At 37.0% G+C, this 24,411-nt stretch overlaps 1 protein-coding gene across 1 annotated transcript in view; it reads right to left on the bottom strand.

The window, feature by feature from the left end:
* Positions 1-804: 804 nt before the first annotated feature.
* Positions 805-24,411, bottom strand: part of LOC124259750 (cGMP-dependent 3',5'-cyclic phosphodiesterase-like) — a 69,779-nt gene continuing 46,172 nt past the window's right edge. The window contains 8 exon segments of the mRNA XM_046693950.1: positions 805-6,816; positions 8,600-8,745; positions 19,475-19,587; positions 19,779-19,878; positions 20,124-20,156; positions 20,158-20,199; positions 21,805-21,841; positions 21,932-22,062. Coding sequence (XP_046549906.1) covers positions 6,624-6,816; positions 8,600-8,745; positions 19,475-19,587; positions 19,779-19,878; positions 20,124-20,156; positions 20,158-20,199; positions 21,805-21,841; positions 21,932-22,062 — 795 coding nt within the window. The 3' untranslated portion in view covers positions 805-6,623.

Consider the following 24,411-nt stretch of genomic DNA (forward strand, 5'->3'; position numbering starts at 1 on the left):
AACCTTAAAACAATTAAAAGTGCAAATATGTAACAATTTTTGTCAATTTTTCTGTCACCTTTAGCACACACACACAAAAGAAGTGAACTTTTTTAAAACCCTTGTGCATGCATGGAGTACGTTTTAGCAGGAATATACTTTCTGTTTTTGATTGGTTGATAACTGACAATGTGAGGACAGTCATAACACAGAAATAATTTGAGGTCTTCCGAGCAAATGGGATTTTTAGATGATCAGAAAGTTTTATTTAGCAACTGTATTGAAACAATAGACCTAATAGGTTTCTAAATACTTGATCTGTTCAGATTCTTGAGAGGCATTTAGAAGTTGGTGAATATATAAGACCAGCATATGTATGGCAACTTCTTTATTGTATAACGCGACGTTTCTGGGCAACTTCTTCAGGTTAACAGAGTTGATCTGTTCTTCCTTAACTGTCAAAGCTGCTTAAGCTGTGATGTAGGAACAAAGAGACAAAACAAAATGCAGGGATTATGATGGCAGGATGACAGCAGATTAAATTCTCCATGTGAGTGTACATTATAAGGTCATATTAAACAAGATATGAGTCAATGAAATGAGTCAATACTTCATGATTCAACTTCAAGTCTTATTCAAGTTCTTTGAGATACAATACATTGTATATTCATGACTACACTAAACAAAATATATTTTTGATCATGAATATTTATTTTCATACTTACGAAATCTGGAGCTGTCTTCACTATATACCCTGCCACAAATATTCATGATCCCTAGTCTTATTGTTCTGTATATGTATACAATGAAAACCAACAAAGAACATCCCTTATCAGCAAAAAGTTTATTAAAGAACAAGTTTAAAACAACTGATGCCTACATTATTAAGACATCTCATTATACAATCTGCACATATCTAAACAAGAAACTGGGAGTTTTGCATTTTATTTTCCAATCCTAAAACAATCCCTGAAAATAAAACGATCAAGCCATGTAAAGAATGGCTGTAAGCCAATACACATTGCTTACTATAGTCTGGACATAAAATTTGTACAATGAAAACACATGGAACTTATTGTTGTAATGATTACCCGAACAGAGAAAATAATCTAAAATTAGTTAGAGGTTAAAAGAAAAACTCAACAACAGGGAAAAACAATAATAGGATATGCTTACTGAACACAATGATCATATGTCAAAAACAGTGGTTGGAGTAATGATTGTAATAAACTTTCCATTTGAAAAGGTATTGTTTGATACACATGAGACTTATATGATTGTATATTGTCAATATTGCAGGTATTACTTCATGGTATGTGTTTCAACAGATATATTCATGACTATAATCAGTGAGGGCCCTTCACGGAAATCTGTACACAAATTCGTAATGATGTGTAATGAGCTTTGTGAGGGATTTCATTACAGATCCCTGAGCATGACAGTGTCACTAGACTGGTGCTCATATTATATGGGATACATTGTTTGTATTTATAGTAAAATGTGTTATCTAGCTGGTCTGTAGCATGGTTGTCCTCTCAAGTTGAGCAAATGAACTCAACAGTGACATGATATGATGGGCAGTTACATCTTCTAATGGAGTCAAACGTAGTATTTAATCCAGCAGGAATGAGCCAGTAAGATGTGATTTAATCCATATTTAGCAATATTCCAGCAATATTTAGTGGTGGGGTTAGCTTGAAGAACCAGAACCATTGGAATCAAACATGGACCTTAGATCACAAGTGAATGCTATATTGCCAAACTCAGAAACAGGAAGACACTTATCTTCCACATGCTTCTGTTAAATACTTGGCGCCTATTAAAAACAAACTGTCACTGTTAATCAAGTCATATTTTTGGTGTTAGAACAGATTCTTTGTCTATTTCAACACAACTGTATCCACATTTTATTGAAACATTTTGATTGTATAAGAAATTAAGCATTTTACACATGGTGAATTGTGTCTTTAACAGATCAAATACTTGGAATATTTCTGAGAAAACAACCAGCATTTTATAGATGAGCCTATGAGAGCTGCATGCCGACCTTATTGGTTTAGTTGTTTACCTCCAAATACTGTATACTGATAAACTGGGACTCCTGATACCCTTGTGTGAAGCTGGATAGCCGGCATGATCCCACATGATATGATAACAGAGTCAGCACTCAGGTTTTTGAAAAGCAAGACGAAGTTGGAATGGAAAAATTACAAAGTCAATCATAGAGAATAGGACTGAAACCAGTGTAGAATTTCAGAGACGTACTTCACGAGCAGTCCTTATACAACTGGATACAGGGACCTCAAACTATTTCCTGGTGTAAAATGTATTTTACTTCAAAATATTACAACATTTTGTGGCTGCATCGGCTTGAGGTGATTGTAATGGGGTGGATCATTATCTGCTAAAGTGGTTAAGGGCTGCAGCACATCTGTATCTGACGATAGTGGTCATTAGGTACAGGTGTATCGGTTTGATCTCTCCCTGTTAGAAATGTCATACAGGTGTATCGGTTTGATCTCTCCCTGTTAGAAATGTTGTACAGGTGTATCGGTTTGATCTCTCCCTGTTAGAAATGTCGTACAGGTGTATCGGTTTGATCTCTCCCTGATAGAAATGTTGTACAGGTGTATCGGTTTGATCTCTCCCTGTTAGAAATGTCATACAGGTGTATCGGTTTGATCTCTCCCTGTTAGAAGTGTTGCACAGGTGTATCGGTTTGATCTCTCCCTGATAGAAATGTTGTACAGGTGTATCGGTTTGATCTCTCCCTGTTAGAAATGTCGTACAGGTGTATCGGTTTGATCTCTCCCTGATAGAAATGTTGTATAGGTGTATCGGTTTGATCACTCCCTGTTAGAAATGTCGTACAGGTGTATCGGTTTGATCACTCCCTGTTAGAAATGTCGTATAGGTGTATCGGTTTGATCTCTCCCTGTTAGAAATGTTGTATAGGTGTATCAGTTTGATCTCTCCCTGTTAGAAATGTTGTACAGGTGTATAGGTTTGATCTCTCCCTGTTAGAAATGTTGTATAGGTGTATCGGTTTGATCTCTCCCTGTTAGAAATGTTGCACAGGTGTATCGGTTTGATCTCTCCCTGTTAGAAATGTTGTACAGGTGTATCGGTTTGATCTCTCCCTGATAGAAATGTTGTACAGGTGTATCGGTTTGATCTCTCCCTGTTAGAAATGTTGTACAGGTGTATCGGTTTGATCACTCCCTGTTAGAAATGTTGTATAGGAGTATCGGTTTGATCTCTCCCTGTTAGAAATGTCATTCAGGTGTATCGGTTTGATCTCTCCCTGTTAGAAATGTCATACAGGTGTATCGGTTTGATCTCTCCCTGTTAGAAATGTCATACAGGTGTATCGGTTTGATCACTCCCTGTTAGAAATGTTGTACAGGTGTATCGGTTTGATCTCTCCCTGTTAGAAATGTCATACAGGTGTATCGGTTTGATCTCTCCCTGTTAGAAATGTCATACAGGTGTATCGGTTTGATCTCTCCCTGTTAGAAATGTCATACAGGTGTATCTGCTGGAAGTAGTTGAGAGTTACAAGTGCAGCTGCCAGAATATACTGCTGCAACTAAGATGAGGCATAACACACAGATATTTTTGCTATCATAATTATGCACCATATATCTGATTAATATCATGAACATCTCAAATACGTAAGAATTACTTCTGATGACATTTGAACACAACACAAATGGTATTGACTTGATGTAAGCGGTGAATGTGCTAATGATATACATGTATTGAAAATATGTACAAGATGTAATTCTAACAAATTACCATAATATCAGAGTCTATCACAAATCAAATCAGAACCAGCCCTTTGTGTTTGACTTCAGACTGTTGAAAGAGAATATGGTTTATTATATCTTAGAGATCGTGGTTGTAAATCTACCCAATATTCCGGTCCTGAAAATTTAATTGTATGTCCAAATATCATCCAAACAGATGGACTTGTGGATCCAACATAGCTGTATCACAGATAATAAAAGGTAACAAATATATAAAAAGGAAATTATGACAATGTGAACATACAGCAGTGTATAATTCTAAACATCAAAATGATCCCATAGCACTGAAACAACAGCATTGTAAATCGTGACTACACATCATTGTGCTGATCAGTCCAGACAATGATTCTGGAGGAGATTCTTCTTGTCATTAAACCCGTTTTGTTAAGCATGACATGGATATCTGTAGTCATGTCTGGATCAAGTTATTTGTATGTCTGCTATTAACAAGATGATTTTTCAAATTATGAAATGGTGAGGTTGCCTTGATCATATATTTCATGTTCTATCTGTATGGATGGCTATAGAATAACCAGCATTTTACTGTCTGGCAATTGATCACAAATAACCATTATTTTAGACTAACATGTATTACCGTTAACAATATTGGAATCCAATAGAACTGACAAATAACAGTTTGCTAAGAAATAGTAAATGAAGTCATAGCAACTGCTAACCCTTAGACACAGCAAAAAAAATAATTATCTAGGCTTTAACAATTAGGGATAGTTTAAATTGGAGCAATCACATGTAGAATCTAGAATAGCTATCTAACACAGAATCACAATTCACTGTCAATTTCATCAAGCAAGTAATTGATATGTAAAATATATATTGGTGAAACCACTTGGTTTCATAACTGACTAAAACATACTAATCAGATGCTGATGATGAACATTGACACCTACGAGTATTCTGACTTGTTATACAAGAATATCTTTGATTTGTCTAAAATATCAATATCTCATTGGCAAAGACAGGCAAACACACATTCTGCAGTTGCTTGCATGGTTACAAGTTTACCCTAACAATGCATCCTTGTCTAAATATCTACATTTGTACAACAATCTTCAGAAATAGCATAACAAGTTGATGAAATGCACAGGTACTTTGTTCATGTTGCATCGCAAACTACATGAAAGTTTTGTATATAAACAAGCCAAATAAACAAACTCAATCAGATCAGTTTCTTTCACCAATATTCTTGAAAACAGCTGACTAGTTGACAAGAAATAACACGATCCACTAATGATCTGACACTTTCACTACTGTTGATGTCCCACGTGATACTGATATGCTTGCTAGAAGCAGGTTACCATGAATGATACTGCTAGCTTAGACATGCTGTATCAGCATAGATACACATCACTACAATACTGACTAACCAAATGGTTTGTGATGCAACATTCAGCTGAAATGCAGTGAGAAAGACATGTATTTAAAAAACCAACACAACTCTAACAATGCTAGGAAACTTTGAATTGTAAGAAATAACATCATCAATAACAAAATAGTCTTGTTGAAGCAAACAACTTCATCTTATACCATGAAGCCTAACAAACAGACATGTTGCCTGTTTTCACTTCCTTAGACTTCAATTCCATCATTCTGTGTTGAGGACAAGAGAACAACTGCTGTTATAACGGAGATAACTCTAAGCACCAAGATAAATGCCTGGATTTAGCACAGGCCATCCATATCGTAACAGTCAAGGTATCACAGTGACACATCAGCTGGAATATGTATCTTAAATATCTTTGAAGTCAAACAGAAGTAAATAAGGAACTTTCAGCTGTTGCAATCCGATACAAGTGATTACAAATGTTTTCATTTTTGCAGAGTCCATGTACATATGGTACACTGGGAATGTCCTCAAAATGATATTCATGACGGCTTTAGAAAATATTTCAAGGTTCTTGTACAGTGAGAATAATGACCATACATTTCAATGGTAATTTGACAATGTCGCAGAGAGAATATGTTACTGTACACCCTAGGAATATTATCTGAAAGCTGCTTCATGCTGTTTTCAGCAAACTTAATAATGAGTACATTACACTATGGAAAAAAGAAAACAAAAAGACTTCATTCCTTTCCTGTCTGTATAGAGGCTTTCTATTTCACAAGTTACAGTGAACTATTGAAGCACCAGAAAAAAGATTCCTACCACTGCATGGATCTCCCAGTCAGGTGGACACTGTACAACCAACACAGTGTGTCTGGCAGTGTGACGTGAGACAGTCTTCTACTGAGATCATATCTCTTGCCCTGATGAGAACAGTCTGGGATAACATGCAAGAAAGTTCCTGCACAGCAAGGCACAGTTGCGCGAAACAAAAAATGCGCTAGAAGTAAACAGTAGGACTTGGGTCTCTATGATGTTCATTTTCATTTTGTTGATTTTTAATCTGGTTCATTTCAACATCCTCAAAAATATTGAAGCCCTGGCAAGAAAATATCAAATTCTTGTCTGCATACATGTTATCAGATTAATGGAAAATAGTAAATTTTCGACATTTGCAAATTAAGAAGTATCATAGAGACATCCGGACCCTCCTTCCTCTTCCCTGACAGTAGCCACACTGAAACAGGCAGGATATGAATAGCACTAATTAATATCAGTTGGAAGCATAACGCTTCACAGTATCACCCATGGATTGTTAGCATTAGATGCCTGATCACACATACACACAGCACTTCCGTCCCTCCACATCGTCGACACACCTATGCAGACTACCCAATCATTGCTGTACCAACAACTTTCATGAAGAGGAAAGAGGTCTTTCTTCATAACATATGTTCGGATATGGACTGGATATGAATGAGGCTTGAGATCTATCTGCCATTATGCTGCTCATTAACCTCTTCCTCGTCATCCTCCAGAGTGAGGATCTGTTCCATGCTTAAACCCTGGGTGCTGGTTCCTCGGCGCATCTTCAGGAGCTGGCCAATACGAACCCATTTCAGTTTGTTCTTTTCCACAGCTTCATGAACTTCTTTACACTCAGAGAAAAGTTTCTCCAGAATCCTGTAAACATTGAACTTTCCAACTGATTTTCTTACTTGGAGATCAATGAAGAAAGGTAAAGAAAAACAAGTTCTACTATTTACATCAATACAAATTTTTCTTTACCTCCAAATTCATAAACTGAGATTTGAATTGCTGGGTTCCATCTCTATGCTCACACATTAGCCTAAGGCAAGAGAGATTGAGTGAGTTTAGTTTTACGCCGCACTCAGCAGTGTCCCCGCTATACGATGGCGGTCTGTAAATAAGCGTGTCTGGGTCAGACCATCCAGTGATCAACAGCATGAGCATCGATCTACACAATTGGGAACCGATGACATGTGTCAACCAAGTCAGTGAGCCTGACCACCTGATCCCGTTAGTCACTCTTATGACAAGCATGGGTTACTGAAGATCAATTCTAACCTGGATCTTCACAGGTCCCTAAGGCAAGACATATGTAGTCTGGATTAACATAACACAAGATGTATTCGTCCAACTGAATTTTTACATGCTCCTGTCAGTCAAAGATAATCTAAGGAACAAATATTAGAAGTTTCATTATGAGAATCATGATGATATGTCTCTTTTTATTAAATATAAATATGTCCCCTGCATAGCTTTCAGGAAACTATTTAAACTTTAAACATCAAAATTTCTTGAATATTGGTTCAATCTTGCTAACACTAAGCTTAAAGGTCACATGCAACCATCATAATTAAAACAAATTATTCTTCATGACATATATATGGTTCTGATCTTTGAAAAACAAATAAACAACATTAGCACTTATATCAGAAATCAAAAGTGGAATATTTTGTACTTGTCCTCGAAAACTGATTTTGCTAGCGGGTGGGTTGCATGTTTAACGGCTGGTTCATTAGCAGATACGCCTTCCACGGCTCATTGTGTGTGTATATATAGAAAGTTGGGTTTTGTAAATACATGCTCATTTTTGTGTATAACATTTTGCAATCAACTGACATCATAACATGTCATGTGTTCAAGTATCACACCTGCCGGATGCATCATTGATGCAGTGCTCGGGCCATAAATAAATTATGGTGTATAGCCTGATTACTTAAGTTCAAATTGCATGTGGTCAGTGATTGCAGTTTTGAATATTGTCATTAGCAGAATGACACACAGGTGTCAATAAAACAAGACATTGAGTTTCTGTAACAGCAACATATCTATAAAGTTGAAATTGTGTCAACTCTAAATGTAACATTGCTTTTAGTATCGCTGAGAAAGTGACTCGGTAAAAGCTGTTTTGAAACTGACAAATGAAAAGTAAAAGTTTTTTCCATAACATACAAAAGCTGCCTACCAGAGAATATTTATAGTGCTAATGTAAAGACAGCACAAGTTGCATTGCAACTGATGAGTCCAGCTTTAAAAGCACAAAAGTCTGGGGAAAATTAGTGAAACGTTTGAACTCCCGATTTCGCGCGTTTTTTTTCATCGCGTTATTTTTCAACTTTATAAGTTGAATTTGCATTTTTGACGATTTGTTTCGGTATGTCCATACCGAAAGGTATCCGAATCTGCAAAGTTGTGTTTTACGTAGCATGTGACCTTTAAGACTCCTACTGTTTTGCTAATTCAACAATTCTCTCTTTATAGTATATGTCAAACAATGTCAATCATGGTTAAAGATACAATATTTAACAAAGTTACTAAATGAGAGGGACAAAAGGAATGGACAGCACCCATTCCTCTTTCCGGACCCCTCTTTCACTGGGGATGAAATGGAAAAAAAAGGATTTGGAAGTGTAACTACCAGCTCCACAGAATGTCTCACCTGTAGACTGGCAATGCAATGCCATCAAGGAAGTTGATCTGCAGGTCTGGGATACAGGCCTTTTCTCTGTCCATCATTTCTATTGGGTCCTTTCCAACTGCCTTCTCTAAGTCCCCTTGGGAGAAGAACTCCTGGTACACTTGGGCCTGGAAATAAGGATGTTCATCTTCACATACATCCAGATCTCCTCTACTTTTGACCTTAATTGATGACTTGCCATTAAGTCCATGACATGATATTGTCAATAGTCAATAATCTACAGTTTTTCCAAAAGAAATAAGTTGAAGCAGTGCTCAAATCATCTGCTGATGTACATATTCATAGCAGCATGTAGCTATTGTGTACTGTAACTGATGTATTTTAAGCTTGGGTAGATTTAGTTAAGTACCTCAGCAGCTCTGTAAAATTAAATATCTGGTAAGCACTCTCTACGTATCCCCAGCTAATGTGGTTATGTAAGTTAGCATGGGGTGTTCTTTGTCTTCATCTACCTGGTCCAGTCATTGCTGTTTGTAATGTTTCTATTGCATGTTCATCACAGCACAGCACTAAGTGGGACAATTTAGACCTATTATAATTTCGTTATATACCTCTGATTTTCCAACACAGTAGGTTTATCTCCATTTTACCATGACAATTTTATGAACAATTTCAGGTGGAGCTCTTTCTCTTTATTTTCTACATTTTGGAAAGTGTTTTGTGACCTAGTGGCTTCAAAGTGTAGTGAATTCAAATTGAATCGGATTCGCTGGCATTTTCGCGAGTCTGTTGACAAAGAGCCAGATTTGTGGTGATATTTCAGAAAAGATGGATCAGGACACGAGGTAGTACCTCTGGCATAAACACGGTAAGGTAATCAATTATACTTTAATAGACTACTTTAGATCAAGCAGTGTAATGGATAAGAGGGATCATGACTAAGCTAAATAACTTTATCAACGATAATATTCTTTTAGAAAAAAAATATGTTGGGCTAAACAGAACGGTTTGCAGATTCTGTAATTGTGTTTTACTAGCGCTAAATTTGATACAGTACAAATTTCAAAATATAATTTTGTTTGAATTGATAACCCAACTGCGTTCGATGTTAATGCATCCTCCGTTACCGGATCAAGATCAGTGGCGATATCGTTGACGAAAGCTGATAATAAATTTAACACGGAAATTATGTAGCAGTCTATTGCTGGATCTATTCTGACATAACATAGAATCAACGTAAACATATTTGTTTTTGCTGAATTTTTATTCGGAAAGCAGACGATGTTTTGATCTTGTTCGACTGAATATTTGTTTCCATGCTTTCGAAGTACTTTTGTATGTATAAACACCTATTGCTATGATTTACGCAAGTAGTGAGTCGAGCCAGTCATTGCTAAATCCATCTTTAAAGACATATGTGTAATTTCCGACAGTAAAATTGCCGTAATTTATCGATGCATCGGTAGGTTGTTTGGTGTCCACCATGTTAGTGGGAAGACAAAATAGTGCATTACCGTAAACCATGTATGATTGTGCACGGAAAACAGAGACCTGTATAACGTGATTATATACCTCTGAATGACTTTAATTAACCAATCACAATCCAGTGTTTACTGAAGTCACGGTAGAATAGTAGTTGAGACGATACCATCATAGGAAGGTACATGTTTCCCCCATTGTTTCTGAATGTAAGATACTGCTGTGGTATTGTCAACGCTGGGTACTAGATTCATACAGTTAGCACATGTTTTTTCCAATTCACATCACAATGAGCCAAAAACATACAGTAAATCCTCAAATGTGTAGTTGACTGTGAAGATGACATCTCTTGGAAATTTGAAAATTTACATTTAGTGTGATTGCAAAAATACAGGATTTAAGGTAATGATCTAATAGAGGCAGCAGCTTCGCAAAAATCACCTCTTTCTAAAACATGTTTTTCTGTGATGTTTTTTTTAAATTTTCATTTGCACTGCACATCTGAAGATATGCTGGACGCCATTAAGAAATAAATATATAATTACAAATTACTGGTAAAAAATGTAATTTTTGGAGTAAAATTGATATTTTATACTTATCCTGACTCATGCTCTTTTTGCTTGTCTTCTTCTTCTTGCGAACATAGTGGAACACTTGTATCTCCCTAATTGAAGCTCCCTTCAATGTAAAATCACTAATTAGTACTCACCACGAGTTACCTCCTTTCCACAAGCGCGGGAACGAGGGCGCCACCTCTACCCATGTGCCTCACTCTCTCCTCATATACTGAGCCCAACATTTGAATTTACAGGGAAATCCAAAGTGTTATGTGGGGAGGATGGGAGGGCTGACCTCATGAGTCAGGATAAGTATAAAATATCAATTTTACTCCAAAAATTACATATTTTCCTTATCCTGACTCATGCTCTTTTTGCTTGTAGAATCCTACGGAACGGAGGTGGGAATATCTAATACTTTGGATTTTTAATAATTAGTGATTTGAACTGTGATGATTGTAATAACCCTATGGGAACTTCATAAAGGCACTGAACTGATGAATTCCTGCTGCTAACTTATCAGCTGCCATATAAAGGTTATTACCATGTACTTATTATGATAAAGTATATATAACATTAATACAATGCTTAAGACTAATAGACTTAAGCTTGTTAATATGCTAGTATAAACTCCTTAGAGTTTGTTAGCTAAAATACTTTAAGATATAAACATAGTACTAAGCTTAAGATATGATTAAACTTAAGCTAATTATATAATAGCAAACTCTTTAGAGTTTGTTAGTTAATATACTTATATGATATAGATATAATGCTGAGCTTAAGATATGAATAAGCTTTAGCTACATATATAATAGCCGAACTCTGTAGAGTTTGTTAGCTAATATATTTTTATAATATGAGTATAGTACTGTGCTTAAGATATAATTAACTTAAGCTACATATATATTAGCAAAACTCTGTAGAGTTTGTTAGCTAATATACTTTTACAATATGAGTATAGTACTGTGCTTAAGATATAATTAACTTAAGCTACATATATAATAGCAAAACTCCGTAGAGTTTGTTAGCTAATATATTTTACAATATGAGTATAGTATTGTGCTTAAGATATAATTAACTTAAGCTACATATACAATAGCCCAAAACTATGTAGAGTTTATTAGCTAATATGTTTATAATGTAACCATAGTACTAAGCTTAAGATAAGATTAGACTTAAGCTAAATGTATATTGCAAAAAAAAAACTCCTTAGAGTTTATTAACTAATATACTTTTTATGTTAAAAACATAGTACTGAGCTTAAGATATGATTAAACTTAAGCTATATATATATAATAGCAAAACTCCGTCGAATATAATATAACCATATTGCTTAGAAATATGATGACACTTTAGCCAAATAGCAAAAACTCTTTAGAGTTTGTTAGCTAATCTACTTATATGATATAAACATAGTACTAAGCTTAAGATATGAATAAGCTTAAGCTACCTATATAATAACAAAACTCCTTAGAGTTTGTTAGCTAATATATTTTTATAATATGAGTATAGTACTATGCTTAAGGTATAATTAACTTAAGCTACCTATATAATAGCAAAACTCTGTAGAGTTTGTTAGCTAATACATGTTATAATGTAACCATAAAGCTTAAAATATGATGAAACTTAAGCCAAATATATAATAGCAAAAACCTCTTTTAGAGTTTTGACAGCTAATATACCTATATGATATAAACATAGTATTGCGCTTAAGATATGAATAAGCTTAAGTTACATATATAATAGCAAAAAACTCTGTAGAGTTTGTTAGCTAATACATGTTATAATATAACCATATTGCTTAGAAATATGATGACACTTTAGCCAAATAGCAAAAACTCTTTAGAGTTTGTTAGCTAATCTACTTATATGATATAAACATAGTACTAAGCTTAAGATATGAATAAGCTTAAGCTACCTATATAATAACAAAACTCCTTAGAGTTTGTTAGCTAATATATTTTTATAATATGAGTATAGTACTATGCTTAAGGTATAATTAACTTAAGCTACCTATATAATAGCAAAACTCCGTAGAGTTTGTTAGCTAATATATTTTTTTATAATATGAGTATAGTACTATGCTTAAGGTATAATTAACTTAAGCTACGTATATGGGTCATTTTCAAAATTGGTAGGATTTTCTGTCATTCCAAATAAAAAAAAAATCTGTTAACTTAAAACGATTTTTTTGTGCTAGAAAACATATTTAGAAGTTTACTAGTCAGTAAATGTGGTATATCATTAGTCTTGTGATTTTGAAATTTATATTTAGCCACATTTTAGGATCAAAATTGGCAGATTTGCTCTGTCCGGAGGTGACGGTCCTGACATCAATGTTCACAAATAAGGTAAATATAAATGCAAATAAACAAACTAATTCATATTATGCCAGTTAGGATTGAACAGGCATACTCAAACTGCATTTAATTTTTTTTTTTACTTAAAAAAGTTTTTCTACAAATTGTAACATGCTTGTCCTGTCATTTTTGTGTCCTGACCGTTACCAGTGTATGAAATTCCTGCAATAATTTCCCTGGAGCTGGATTGTAATTCTACTACCTGTGTCTGCTTGAGCTAGTCCCTGTGGATGTGACAGCAAAAGAAATAATGAAATTATTTCACATTTTGCAGAAAATTGACACCATCAAATAAGTATAAATGTTATGTGTCAACCTTAATTGTCCAGACCGCTACCAATGTATTTTTTGTGTCAAATATATCTCTTTGTTTTTTACATTTCAATGGATATGTTGCCCAGAAATGGAAGAGGTGGAAGGCATGTCCTTTGAAATCTTTTAGGGATCATTCATTTCTTTATTTTAGATTTACTTACAAATTGTCTTGACCGTTACTGTCCAAACCGTTACCATTCTGCAAAGTAACGGTTTGGACAGTCCTTGTAACGGTCTGGACAAAATGATTTGTATTTCAAAAAGTTGTTCATTACTATTTGAAATATAACAAATTTATAATTACTTTAAGGGTTAAGATAAGTTTAAGCATGGAATTTTACTGTTCAAAGGAGTTTTGATGTAGTATCATAACAAACAGTCTCTAGTAACGGTTTGGACAAATAATAGTAACGGTCTGGACATATCTTTAATAAATTTCATTTTTGAAGAATATGTTCCATGGTGTGATAATACTTTTTTATTTACTTATCTATCTGCTTTAAATAATAAAAACCAAAACGAATTTATCACGTTAAGTTTCTATTTTCTATAAGATCTATAGTCTTTATAAATTAAGGGTAACGGTTAGGACATCTATGGTAACAGTATTCCAACCTTTAAAGATTTTTGGGGTGTAAACTGTTTTAACTTTAACTGTGAGATATGTAAGGTTACCATTTACTTTGAATATTTGCTAGGTGCTAATATGTTGGCCAAACCTTTGTATTTGACAAATATGTGTTACCATCTCACGATTAACGAAAAGTAAAGGTATCCGAGTGAATGAAAGAAGGATATTTCGTGGAGACTAATATTGCACCATAATATCAACAGCAAAATGACATCTATTCAGTAGCCTGTGTAGCATGACCATGTGTACAGTATCATAGTTGTTGCAGTACCTTTCAGAATTTAATCTTTTGGATCTTTTTAGAGGGATAACATTTGTTTGTTACACTGATGTCCTGACCGTTATCAATAATGTCACAACCGTTACTATTCATTCAATTTTCGTTCCCCAATTGCACTCATCTTTAGATTATAAGTGATTTTCAACCTAGACAGGTGTGTTTTTCTATTCTTTAGAAGCTACAGTTTGTTTTTATTCAAAAGCCTAAATTCATTCACAAGTTTCATATTGATATAACAAATGTCCAAACCGTAACCACAGCATGGAAGAAAACATGTCACATTTGTTACAAGTTAAAATTTCTAATACACATTTCACTGTCTGTCCAAAATAGGGTTAGCAGTTGAAGTAAATAATATAATTTTTTCCTTTCATGTTACCTGTTTCTATGTTGAATTAAATTGTTTAAGGTTTATGTCCATCCCGTTACCATTCCTGTCCAAACCGTTACCACTATTGTCCTAACCGTTACTGGTGTTAATTGACTGCTCTAATTAATTCATGATAATACATGAAACACTCCTCTTTATGCTGGTGTCATCTAAAGATGTCCTGGGCTTAGTAGCTGATGTTATTTTTAGACAGTATTACCTGTGGAAAGCTATATGCATAATAATGTTTTAGAACAATGCAATTATTTTGTGGTAAATAAATGAAAGATACAAAATAACACTTTCAAAAATAATGATAATAGTTTTTACCTTCAAGTTTGATTAAGTCAGTGTAAAAGCTGTGTATGCCATCTTTAAAAGAGTTTTATCAATTATATTTTAAAATCCTTATTCTGATTAAGAAGTGGTAACGGTCAGGACTTTCCCTCACCCTATTAATTACTTATGTATCAATTAAAAGGCCAATTAGTAAATTTGAGCCTGCATGTTTGTATTATTGAATAATTAAGTATTTGAGATTTCATTTGAATAAAACCTAAATCAATTTTCATGAGTTTGATTTTACTGTAATAAAGAATTGAAAACCCTACCAATTTTGAAAATGACCCATATAATAGCCAAAAACTCTGTAGAGTTTGTTAGCTAATGCATTTATCATGTTACCATAGTATTACTCTTAAGATATGATTAACTTAAGGTAAATATATATAATAACAAACTCTGTAGAGTTGTTAACTTATATATTGTATGATGTAATAATCATAGTACTGTGATGATAAAAGGAACTTAAGCAAATTATATATAGCACGTAGCTATTTAGTACTGTTATAAGATAAGTAGAAAACTGTAAGATTGACTTATCTTCTCCACGGAAACTGTCAATTGTTGTGCGAGGACCATGGGATCGAATTGGTGGATACCTGAGACGTCCTCGGTGGTGATATCCCTCAGATAATGGTTGGCAACCACCATATCGGATCTCCAGTAATAAACCCTCCATTATTCCAAATAACATTTGTGTAGATCCAATGTAGCAGTTAATGCTCTAATATCATGAGTATTAAGGCTCATGGAGGGTCGGATTGGGTCCATCCGTCTTGTATGCACATAGTATGACAGTTCTGATCCAAACGGAGATATAGTACGTGAGACTTCATTCAGCCTAAGTTGATGATAGAGGAAATAATCTGTTGCATTTTCCCTTCCTGTTTGGTTCGGTGGAGATAAATTTACAGTGCTCTTGCTGGCCATTGTGATAGAATCATCGTATCATGGAGCCCAAGTATGTCATCCAGGCGTGTTCATAAACCTCACTTGTGAGGTGTTGGAATACTATATTCAGATCCCCAAGTTGGAGCGTGAAACTTCCGTTTAAATTCTCCAATCAGAAAGCTTAAGTAGGTTTACTAACCATCTAGTTGTGTTAGTAGTTTGATGATGAAATTCAACTGTAGTCTGAGACGCTGTGGATTTAGATCTACTTGTATCCCGTCGTCTCGGTAATTCGCTGCGAAGTTCTTGACGATGTAGGTGCACAACCATGTGTGTCTGTCCTTGTTGAACTTTATATAAATTCGCCTGACTGCCGTCCCCTCATCCTAACTTGACAGGGGAGGTCTCTAACCTGAAGAAAGCAGCCTAATTACTGAAGGTTCAGGTTAACTGGACTGTAAGGAGGCTTGCTCGTTCACTGATATATAGTTGTCACTTGAGACGTAAGTCTTGAACTGAGAACTCAGATCGACCTCTGCGTAGGTCGCTGGTCCATCGCGCGGTCCAATCAGAACAAGGCATTTTGATTCTGTAGAATAACCCGCCTGTGATGTCACCGTGTAGCAGGAAAAGAACCTTGTATAAAATCTTGCCGCCGCTGATATTAGCATAATCGCCGGTCTTCACCGTAGCTTCCTCGGTTACCCAAGCGATCAACGGTCTCGAGGGTTAATGGTAACGCCGCTGAACCTTCGCCAAATACCTTCGCCTGTAGTATTAATGCTGGGTAGGTTATTTTCCTGGCTGTCGAAAGTAACTTCAGTTTTGAATATAATTCCGACTTCCTTATATAAAGGTACAATAAACTTGCAAGTTGTCAGCTTGTAGACTGTATACATGAATGTATCGTCATAATTGTAGAATTAAGACTGAACTTGTTGTACATATATCTTCTCAGAAAAGTTGACGATTATGAGTTATACTCGCTATAACAAGGCTGCTGTTCAATTTCGATATTGAATTGTCTGTATAAATGCGTAATGGTCACGCATGTAGATAATCGTATCGTCGTCCGGGATTGCATATTCTATCAATCTAAACGGAACAGTTGATTTCTGTGAAGATCTATGAAACGTCGTTGACTAATTAATACAGCGACGTTCTGTGTTGTAAATAGCCTGTGCAATTGTCTTCGCGTAGGCTTATAGACGGCATCTGGCATACAGTTTATAGACAACTTATGCGATGTCTTGAACGGACTGACGAGTAGCTATATATGACGAGTGGCTAGTATATGGAGACCTTGGAGGAGACTTCCTCGGTGAACGCCGGAGACTTCGCGAAACTCTCGAAGTATCCTTTCTAGATTTTCTGGGTGAAGTATACTTGCAGCCACTTAGCCTTCGCGACCTTCGCGAAGGTATCGAGTCAAAGCCCGATTAGTATATATATCTATATATATATGTGCTTGCTTCGCCAAAGCCTCTGTGTTAAACAGGATGAGGGGTCGGCGAAGCGCTACTCCTCCGCGATGTCCCTTGTAGCCGGTGAGGCTCTAGCTCCTTCTCGGAGGCGGCCTGGGACTTGCTGGTTGTGCATAAGTAGGGCCGCATGGATCATCTTATCATCTTCAGAAGTCGTGTTACGAAGTCTGGTGATAAGTGTCTTATTGATCGTTCTAGATCTATTTAGGCCAGCGAACATACGTCTCGTCATGGATTCAACTGAACCAATATACGATTGTAGTTCTTATTCTTGATATCAATGATCAACTTGTCTATGGGTTGATCTTCTCGGAGACTTGTGAGGGGAACGTTGATAGTTTCGCGAAGCTCTTGTATAGCCCCTCGATGTCCTTCTAGATGATGATGATCTGGATTCAGGTGACCTTCACGCATGCCTTCGCGTAGCTTCCTCTGCGTCCGGTCCGGGGGAACGACGATATGACCTTCGCGAAGGCTTCCGTGATGTCTGATGGTCCTAATCCACATCTAGGGATGAAACCGAAGAAGGTGATGATCTATCCTGCCTTCGCGAAGTCCTTCGCGAAGGCTGTACATCTAGGTCCTTCCCGCCTTCGCGAAGGCTGTACATCTAGGTCCTTCCCGCCTTCGCGAAGGCTGTACATCTAGGTCCTTTCCGCCTACGCGAAGTCCTTCGCGAAGGCTGTACATCTAGGTCCTTCGTCAAGGTGGTCCGTGACTTCCTTCAGCGAAGGTGACATCGTCCTGGCTGCTACGCTGACGGGGTGCCTCTGGGGTGTTGTTCACGTTGGAGCCTTCGCTGGCTCGGTCCCTGCTTATGCAGTCTGTAGCGGTCCTCCATCATGGTCATAATTTTGCGCATCAGGTCCTCAGGGATGGTCTCGCGGCGTCGGTCGCCGGTGCCTTATCTGCGTGTTAATGGAGGGGTCCACAGGAAAATCGTCCGACATCAGTGTAGAGGCATCAGGCTGCATGGTGATCTCTGCTGATGCGTTGTAGCTGTCACCGGTCGCTTCTTGTGGCGATGCGATGGGGGATGATGATCAGCTGATCATCGTACAGGTCCAGGTCATCGGCTGGAACAATCTCGGTTGAGAAAGTCCTAGTAGACTTCGCTGATTTCCTCAGAGGTCGACGCTGCCCTGGGTGTCGCGACGTCTGCGTTGAGTGTTGGTAACGATGGGACCCTCAGGACGATCATCGAATATCAGCGTTGGTACATCAGGCTGCATGCTGATCTGCGCCGACATCGGTCATTCTTTTGATGTACATCAGGTATGATGATCGGCTGATCATCATACAGGCCCAAATCTGCGATGGGAACAATCTCGGCTGTTGAGATGTAGTAGAAAAACCCTCTAGTCTTCTGCTGCGACGATGGGATGTCTGGGGAAGCAGGATGCTTCTTGGATATGGCGGACTACGTCCCACGCCTCTCCACCACTCTAGCGGGAGGGGAGTCGGCCAACAGCAGTAGACTGGCGAGGGGTTCAGGTGTATCAGTCATACTCTGCATACGCGACCTATCTGCTGCGCGTTTCAAACGCAAAGTAAATATTAATAAAAAGGTAGAATTGGATAAATTAGTACCGCAACTGCAACGTGAATATAATGAACATGGCGCTGTACAACTAAGGCATATTAAAAGCGGATCAGCAGCAGCATAAAAACGTAATCTGCAATAGTACAGAATTTTCATCAACGTAATCCACTGAAACAAACACGGCGTCCCGTGAATAAACTGTAGAAAAACGACTAAATATCAATATATAATCGTTGAAGGATACTAGCTAAACCTCTATAGATGTCTATAATGAGGTAACTAACTAAATATAATTCAAAGGATATAGTGTGTCGGGAGACACAGGCGCTCTCACGTCCAGCTCACTGGGCGAAGAAGGAGAGAGTGAGGCACATGGGTAGAGGTGGCGCCCTCGTTCCCGCGCTTGTGGAAAGGAGGTAATCGTGGTGAGTACTAATTAGTGATTTTACATTGAAGGGAGCTTCAATTAGGGAGATACAAGTGTTCCACTATGTTCGCAAGAAGAAGAAGACAAGCAAAAAGAGCATGAGTCAGGATAAGGAAAAATATATGCTATTTTCCACTCGTTGAATAGCTAGCATTGTATACCATGGTCAGGTAAAAAGGAAACTTTCATGTTTACTGTACACATTGAAACAACTCACAGCTATGTGTTTGGTGTTGTTCCAGTCTTTTGTCTGATCAGAGAGGTCACATGAGGTCATTAGCAGACACAGGAGCATATTTCTCTGTTCAGGCTGGGTACTATCATAGCCATCTGTAGCACAAACAGAAAATGTGAGACAAACAAACAAGGAATATCGATACCACAGATTAGAGACTAGAAATAAACAAACTGGTGACGGGTCTAGGTTTAGATCAATCCCTCTACAGAAATCCAATCTACTTACTTCCTGGTATTTGGTATAAAACACTGGGGATGTTTCTTTTCAAGATATGTACACTCACTCTCAGCCATTTTATCCAGATCACCAAGTATTCTGAGGTGATGTGCTAGATCTGTCGCCAGGATGATATCTCGCATCAAGTCCAGCACATGTTGGTAGTCCTGGAAGGAACAGTTTATCCTATAGTTCATGTACATCCAAGAAACCGCTACTATGGCAGACCCAAAGTTACTGTTTATATGTTTGCATCAGTTTTGGCCCCTTATTGTGTGTCCAGTGAGTTTCTGTATTTTGTTCTAAAAGTATTCATTATTCAACATGGGACATTGTGTGTTTTTTTATCAGTGACTTTTATCACACTGTAGTGTCTACTTGATAGATATCCATTTAGAAGAGAAGTACTTACTGAACTTGAGAGGTGTTCAAAGATATTGCATCCCCTCTGTGTTAACAATACACATACTCTGTGCAAAATGGTGACGCTGAAACATAAATTACATAATTATTTAGGTGATATATATATAAATCATTGAAAATCCGAAGGTCACCTTGCCGACATAATTGTCCCTTTTATCATAAGACGCCAGGGAAAGTTGACCTGTTTACCGATATGGCTTGCATTATGTTATGTGAAACACTGGCAGTAAGTAAATATCAAATAGTAACTATACAGGGTTCCATACTTTTGCGCAAAAAACATCCCATGATATTTTCCGACAAATATTGCTTTTCTCCAGATACAACGATATATGTCCTTCGGTATATTGATACCTTTAAAGGTCACATAAACCCTAGGGGGTAAAAATACATAAATCACTAACTGGCATCGTTATAAATGAAACCCCGTCATTAAAACTACTCATTTCGACCTTTAATTGACTTAAATCGACCTCTTTGACAACAGTGCACAATTCTCACCCGCAAACGAAATTTCAACCAATCAGAGCGGCGGCGCGCCTCTGTGACTTCATATGAGGAATAGATATGAGGGCCGATGCAGAATTCATCTACATTTTAGGGGTTAAATTATCTTGTTTACAGGCTTGTATAAAACTGAAATCGTGACAATTGTTGTGGAAAATGAAAGCTATATGTTCTCACAATCTACTGTCATTTCATTTTGTCTCCTGCTTTGCTTAGTTTCTGAGTTACAACTTGTTTTCATAGACGATTCTGTCAAAATCGATTGGTGTCGTTAGGCCTTATTTGTATAATGACTGATCCAAATTGATCCCATTTCTGTGTTTTTTTACCTCGATATTTAATCATGTCATGTAAAAATCTGTTTGTATGCTCAAAACAGTGTCGGCCCATAAGTTTTCACATGCAATACAGCAATTAATACTCCCTTGTTGTAACCCGTGTTAGGTGGTATAAACCTACACATGTTAATTGTCATCATTCACTTGATGGTCAGTTAATAAATTTATAACAGGTATAATTAGTGGTGACACACTTAGATTACCCGACAAAGGTTCCCATTTGGCATTTCTTATGTCTGGAGTAAATATTCAACATTATAAACATCGATCAAAGGATTAACCGGTAACACGCTGATTGATTAATTACTTTTATCTTACACAGCGGAATTGTCAAAAGGTAGTGTTTATGTATGTAGATTTACTAATCTATACTGAATACACTCTGTCGGGTGTATGCGTAAAACAACGTCCTTCTTTCAAAGGATTAACCGGCAATACATTGATTGATTGCCCATTATTGAGCTAACTAAATTACTGTTTTAAAGAAAGGCGGACATTATGCAATTAGTTTGCCAGGTGTGCTATCTTGGGTTACCAATGAGACTATACACCAATACCTGAAAAGATTTATCACTTTTTTCGTGATATTAAACTGTTAAAAGACACATAATTTGGAACAGTTTGTGGATATTGATGGATACATTCCTCGAACAAGGTAATGGCCTCGATATTGTTCCTATAACTTTAATCTGTTTTAATTTTAATATTTGCATTTTTGTTTTATTCATTTTGTCGTAGCATTCAACAGAATCATTTGTTTAGCACAGTAAAAGATCTAACTAACCTGCATGTGATAAATCATAAGCTCATTAGATAGTTTATTACGGTGCTGTGCGTCTTGAACTTTCTTGTACATGAGACACTGAAACATAAGATACAGTTTTCCAAATGATACAGAAAGAAAGAAACCAAAGATGTCTACACATTCCCCATGATCAGCTAGGACATCTACAGGTCTATGGGACAGTCAGTCAGCAAGCCAGCTAAACTGACGCCATGGTTTACCTTCATGTGAAACATCATCAGCTCATTTGCGAGACTGTTTCGGTATTGAGCATCAATCACTTTATTGTACATCAGAGACTGAAACAGATAGATAGTCATGGTTCTCCACATCCTACCTATACCATTCTACCTGGCTTCACTGCATGCAGTTTAACACTTCATTGGCAATCTCACAATGTAGCATGTTCAAATCAAAGTGTCTTCTACAATTTGAAATTCCACAAATGATGCAAGCTGTATCAAATCAGGTTTATGCCTAATTTAATCTAAAACATTAGATACATAGCCTAGTGTGCAGCCTGCTCATATTCAACAACTGTTTCATACATTTTTGTTGTATCAAACACTACAACATCAAAGAATAGTTATCATTGTGTATAATTCTAAGAATACAACTGCTATAACATCATAGCCATTATTTCTGTGTCATGACTGTCCTCACACTATACAATGATAAGATTTTCAACATCAACGATGGAAATACTCTCGGTCACTAAGAGCTGTTTGGCCATGCTGGGGGTCTAAGAATGATGAGACAGTCTGACTGACATAAACCAAACGTTTTTGGTTTAGGACGTGAGATGAGATGAGGAGTGTCCCTCTTGATTGTAATCTAAATGAATACTTCCAGATGGAGAGACCATTCTTGCAGAAATACCTCCTCTGTGAGAGACAATCTGCCAGGATGTTGAATTTCATGTGTGACAGGCTTCCACTCTGCAAGTTCAGTAACTAAAAAATGTGAACCCTTCTTCATTAAGTTCACAGATTTTGTTCCTCCCTGAATCCAGATACATACTACTACCATGCACAACAGAAGTGATGTCTGTTGATATAAACACTGCACAGCGTTGTTGTCTTCAGATCCATATATTTGAGAGTTAGGAAAAAGGCTTTCATGTCCTGACAATTTATGCCAAAAGTCTTATCCTTCTCCGAGGAATTTTTAATCTATGAGAGCAACCCAGTCCAACACACACCCTCTGCAACATCTAAGTTGATTTACAGACTCCAAATTCATATCTCTTGCTTGATGTATTTGTCATGTGTTGAAACCATAACGCAGAATCTTGGTCTGAGGTTGGAAATTGTAGGTATCTTTAATGTAGGTATGCTGACAGGGTTATCTCCCTTTCCTGGATGGAACACAAGAAGAATCCTGTCCTGACTTAAAATGTCTGCTTTTGGGCTGACCCAGTTTTTCAGGTTCTTCAGGATGTTTCCAGGCTCTAGCAACTAGTGTCTGGTTTAACCTAATCAATAATGGGCAAAAGTATTGGGCTGAGATAAGATCAGTTTCCACAAGGAGTGGACAAACTTAAAGAAATCTTTGCCCATAATAAGAACCTGATAAGACTTGAAGTTATAATATTGATCAATAATTTCAGCATAAAGTAAATTCGCCTAAAAGAAATCATGTTGATCTTTATCAATTCCCTCAATAGTGTGAAGCTGATGCCTCATTCAAAACTTGCCTGGGGATGAGTGGTGAGAGCACCTGTCACATGAGGTGCACAAGCCACGTTCTAAATATAAGGATGTGACCCAAGCTAGATTGCAATTCAGAAGAGAGGTCAGAACGTGAGTAGGTGGCTGAGGGTTTCCAGACTTGCCACACAATATCTAATATCTCTCCAGCAATCCAATCTAAACCCTTTTGGTCATTCAAAAGGGTATGAAAATGAAAGTCTAGCAGCCATCCTGGACACTCCTAACTGGAAACAACCCTGTGGGAGCAGAATTGTAAATCACAGTTGAAACTCTGTTGTGAATGTCTGTAACTGGAAGACTTGCAAAAGTAAATCTCTTAGTTGATTTATACAGTAAGTTGCAAGGCAGAAATAACTTTCTTTACGGATGACAGTTGTTGATTATGCTGTTTGTCTTTGTGATAATCTTTGTCTGAGGTCTCGCAAACTTTTCCAACTTGAATGGGACTAGTGACGTCAGGTTCCCCCATCCCGTGGTCATCTCCAGCCTTCACAACCTGATCCAGGGAGTCGCCACATGTAGAGTAATACTCCTGCTCATGGGCAAGTGAGGATGTGAGTCTAGACCACCACGTTGACTTTAGAGCTCTCTTCCTGCTTCACTTTGCTCCTGCCCTTGTGGATGTGGTAGGAGCTTGCTCCTCAGTTTACTCATTACTAGGCGCAATCCTGGATGGCATATCCCTGTGACACGGTAAAGTTCTCCATGATCTATCAGATGAACCATTACACTTTGATGATGAAATAACTGAGAATTCCATGCCAACTTCAAACTTTGAAAGTGTACATCCGATGGAGAATTACACACATCTGGCAGTTACAGTACACAACACTTCTCTGCATGTAAAACAAGAGAGATGAGGATCCATGAGAATCTGTTGGTAGCCACAGTCTGTGTCCAGGAAAATCCATTCCCAACACAATCACAAATCATTGC

This window comes from Haliotis rubra, unplaced genomic scaffold (assembly GCF_003918875.1).
Source record: "Haliotis rubra isolate DU_JTF1 unplaced genomic scaffold, ASM391887v1 Scf1181, whole genome shotgun sequence".
In the NCBI taxonomy this organism is placed as follows: Eukaryota; Metazoa; Mollusca; class Gastropoda; order Lepetellida; family Haliotidae; genus Haliotis; species Haliotis rubra.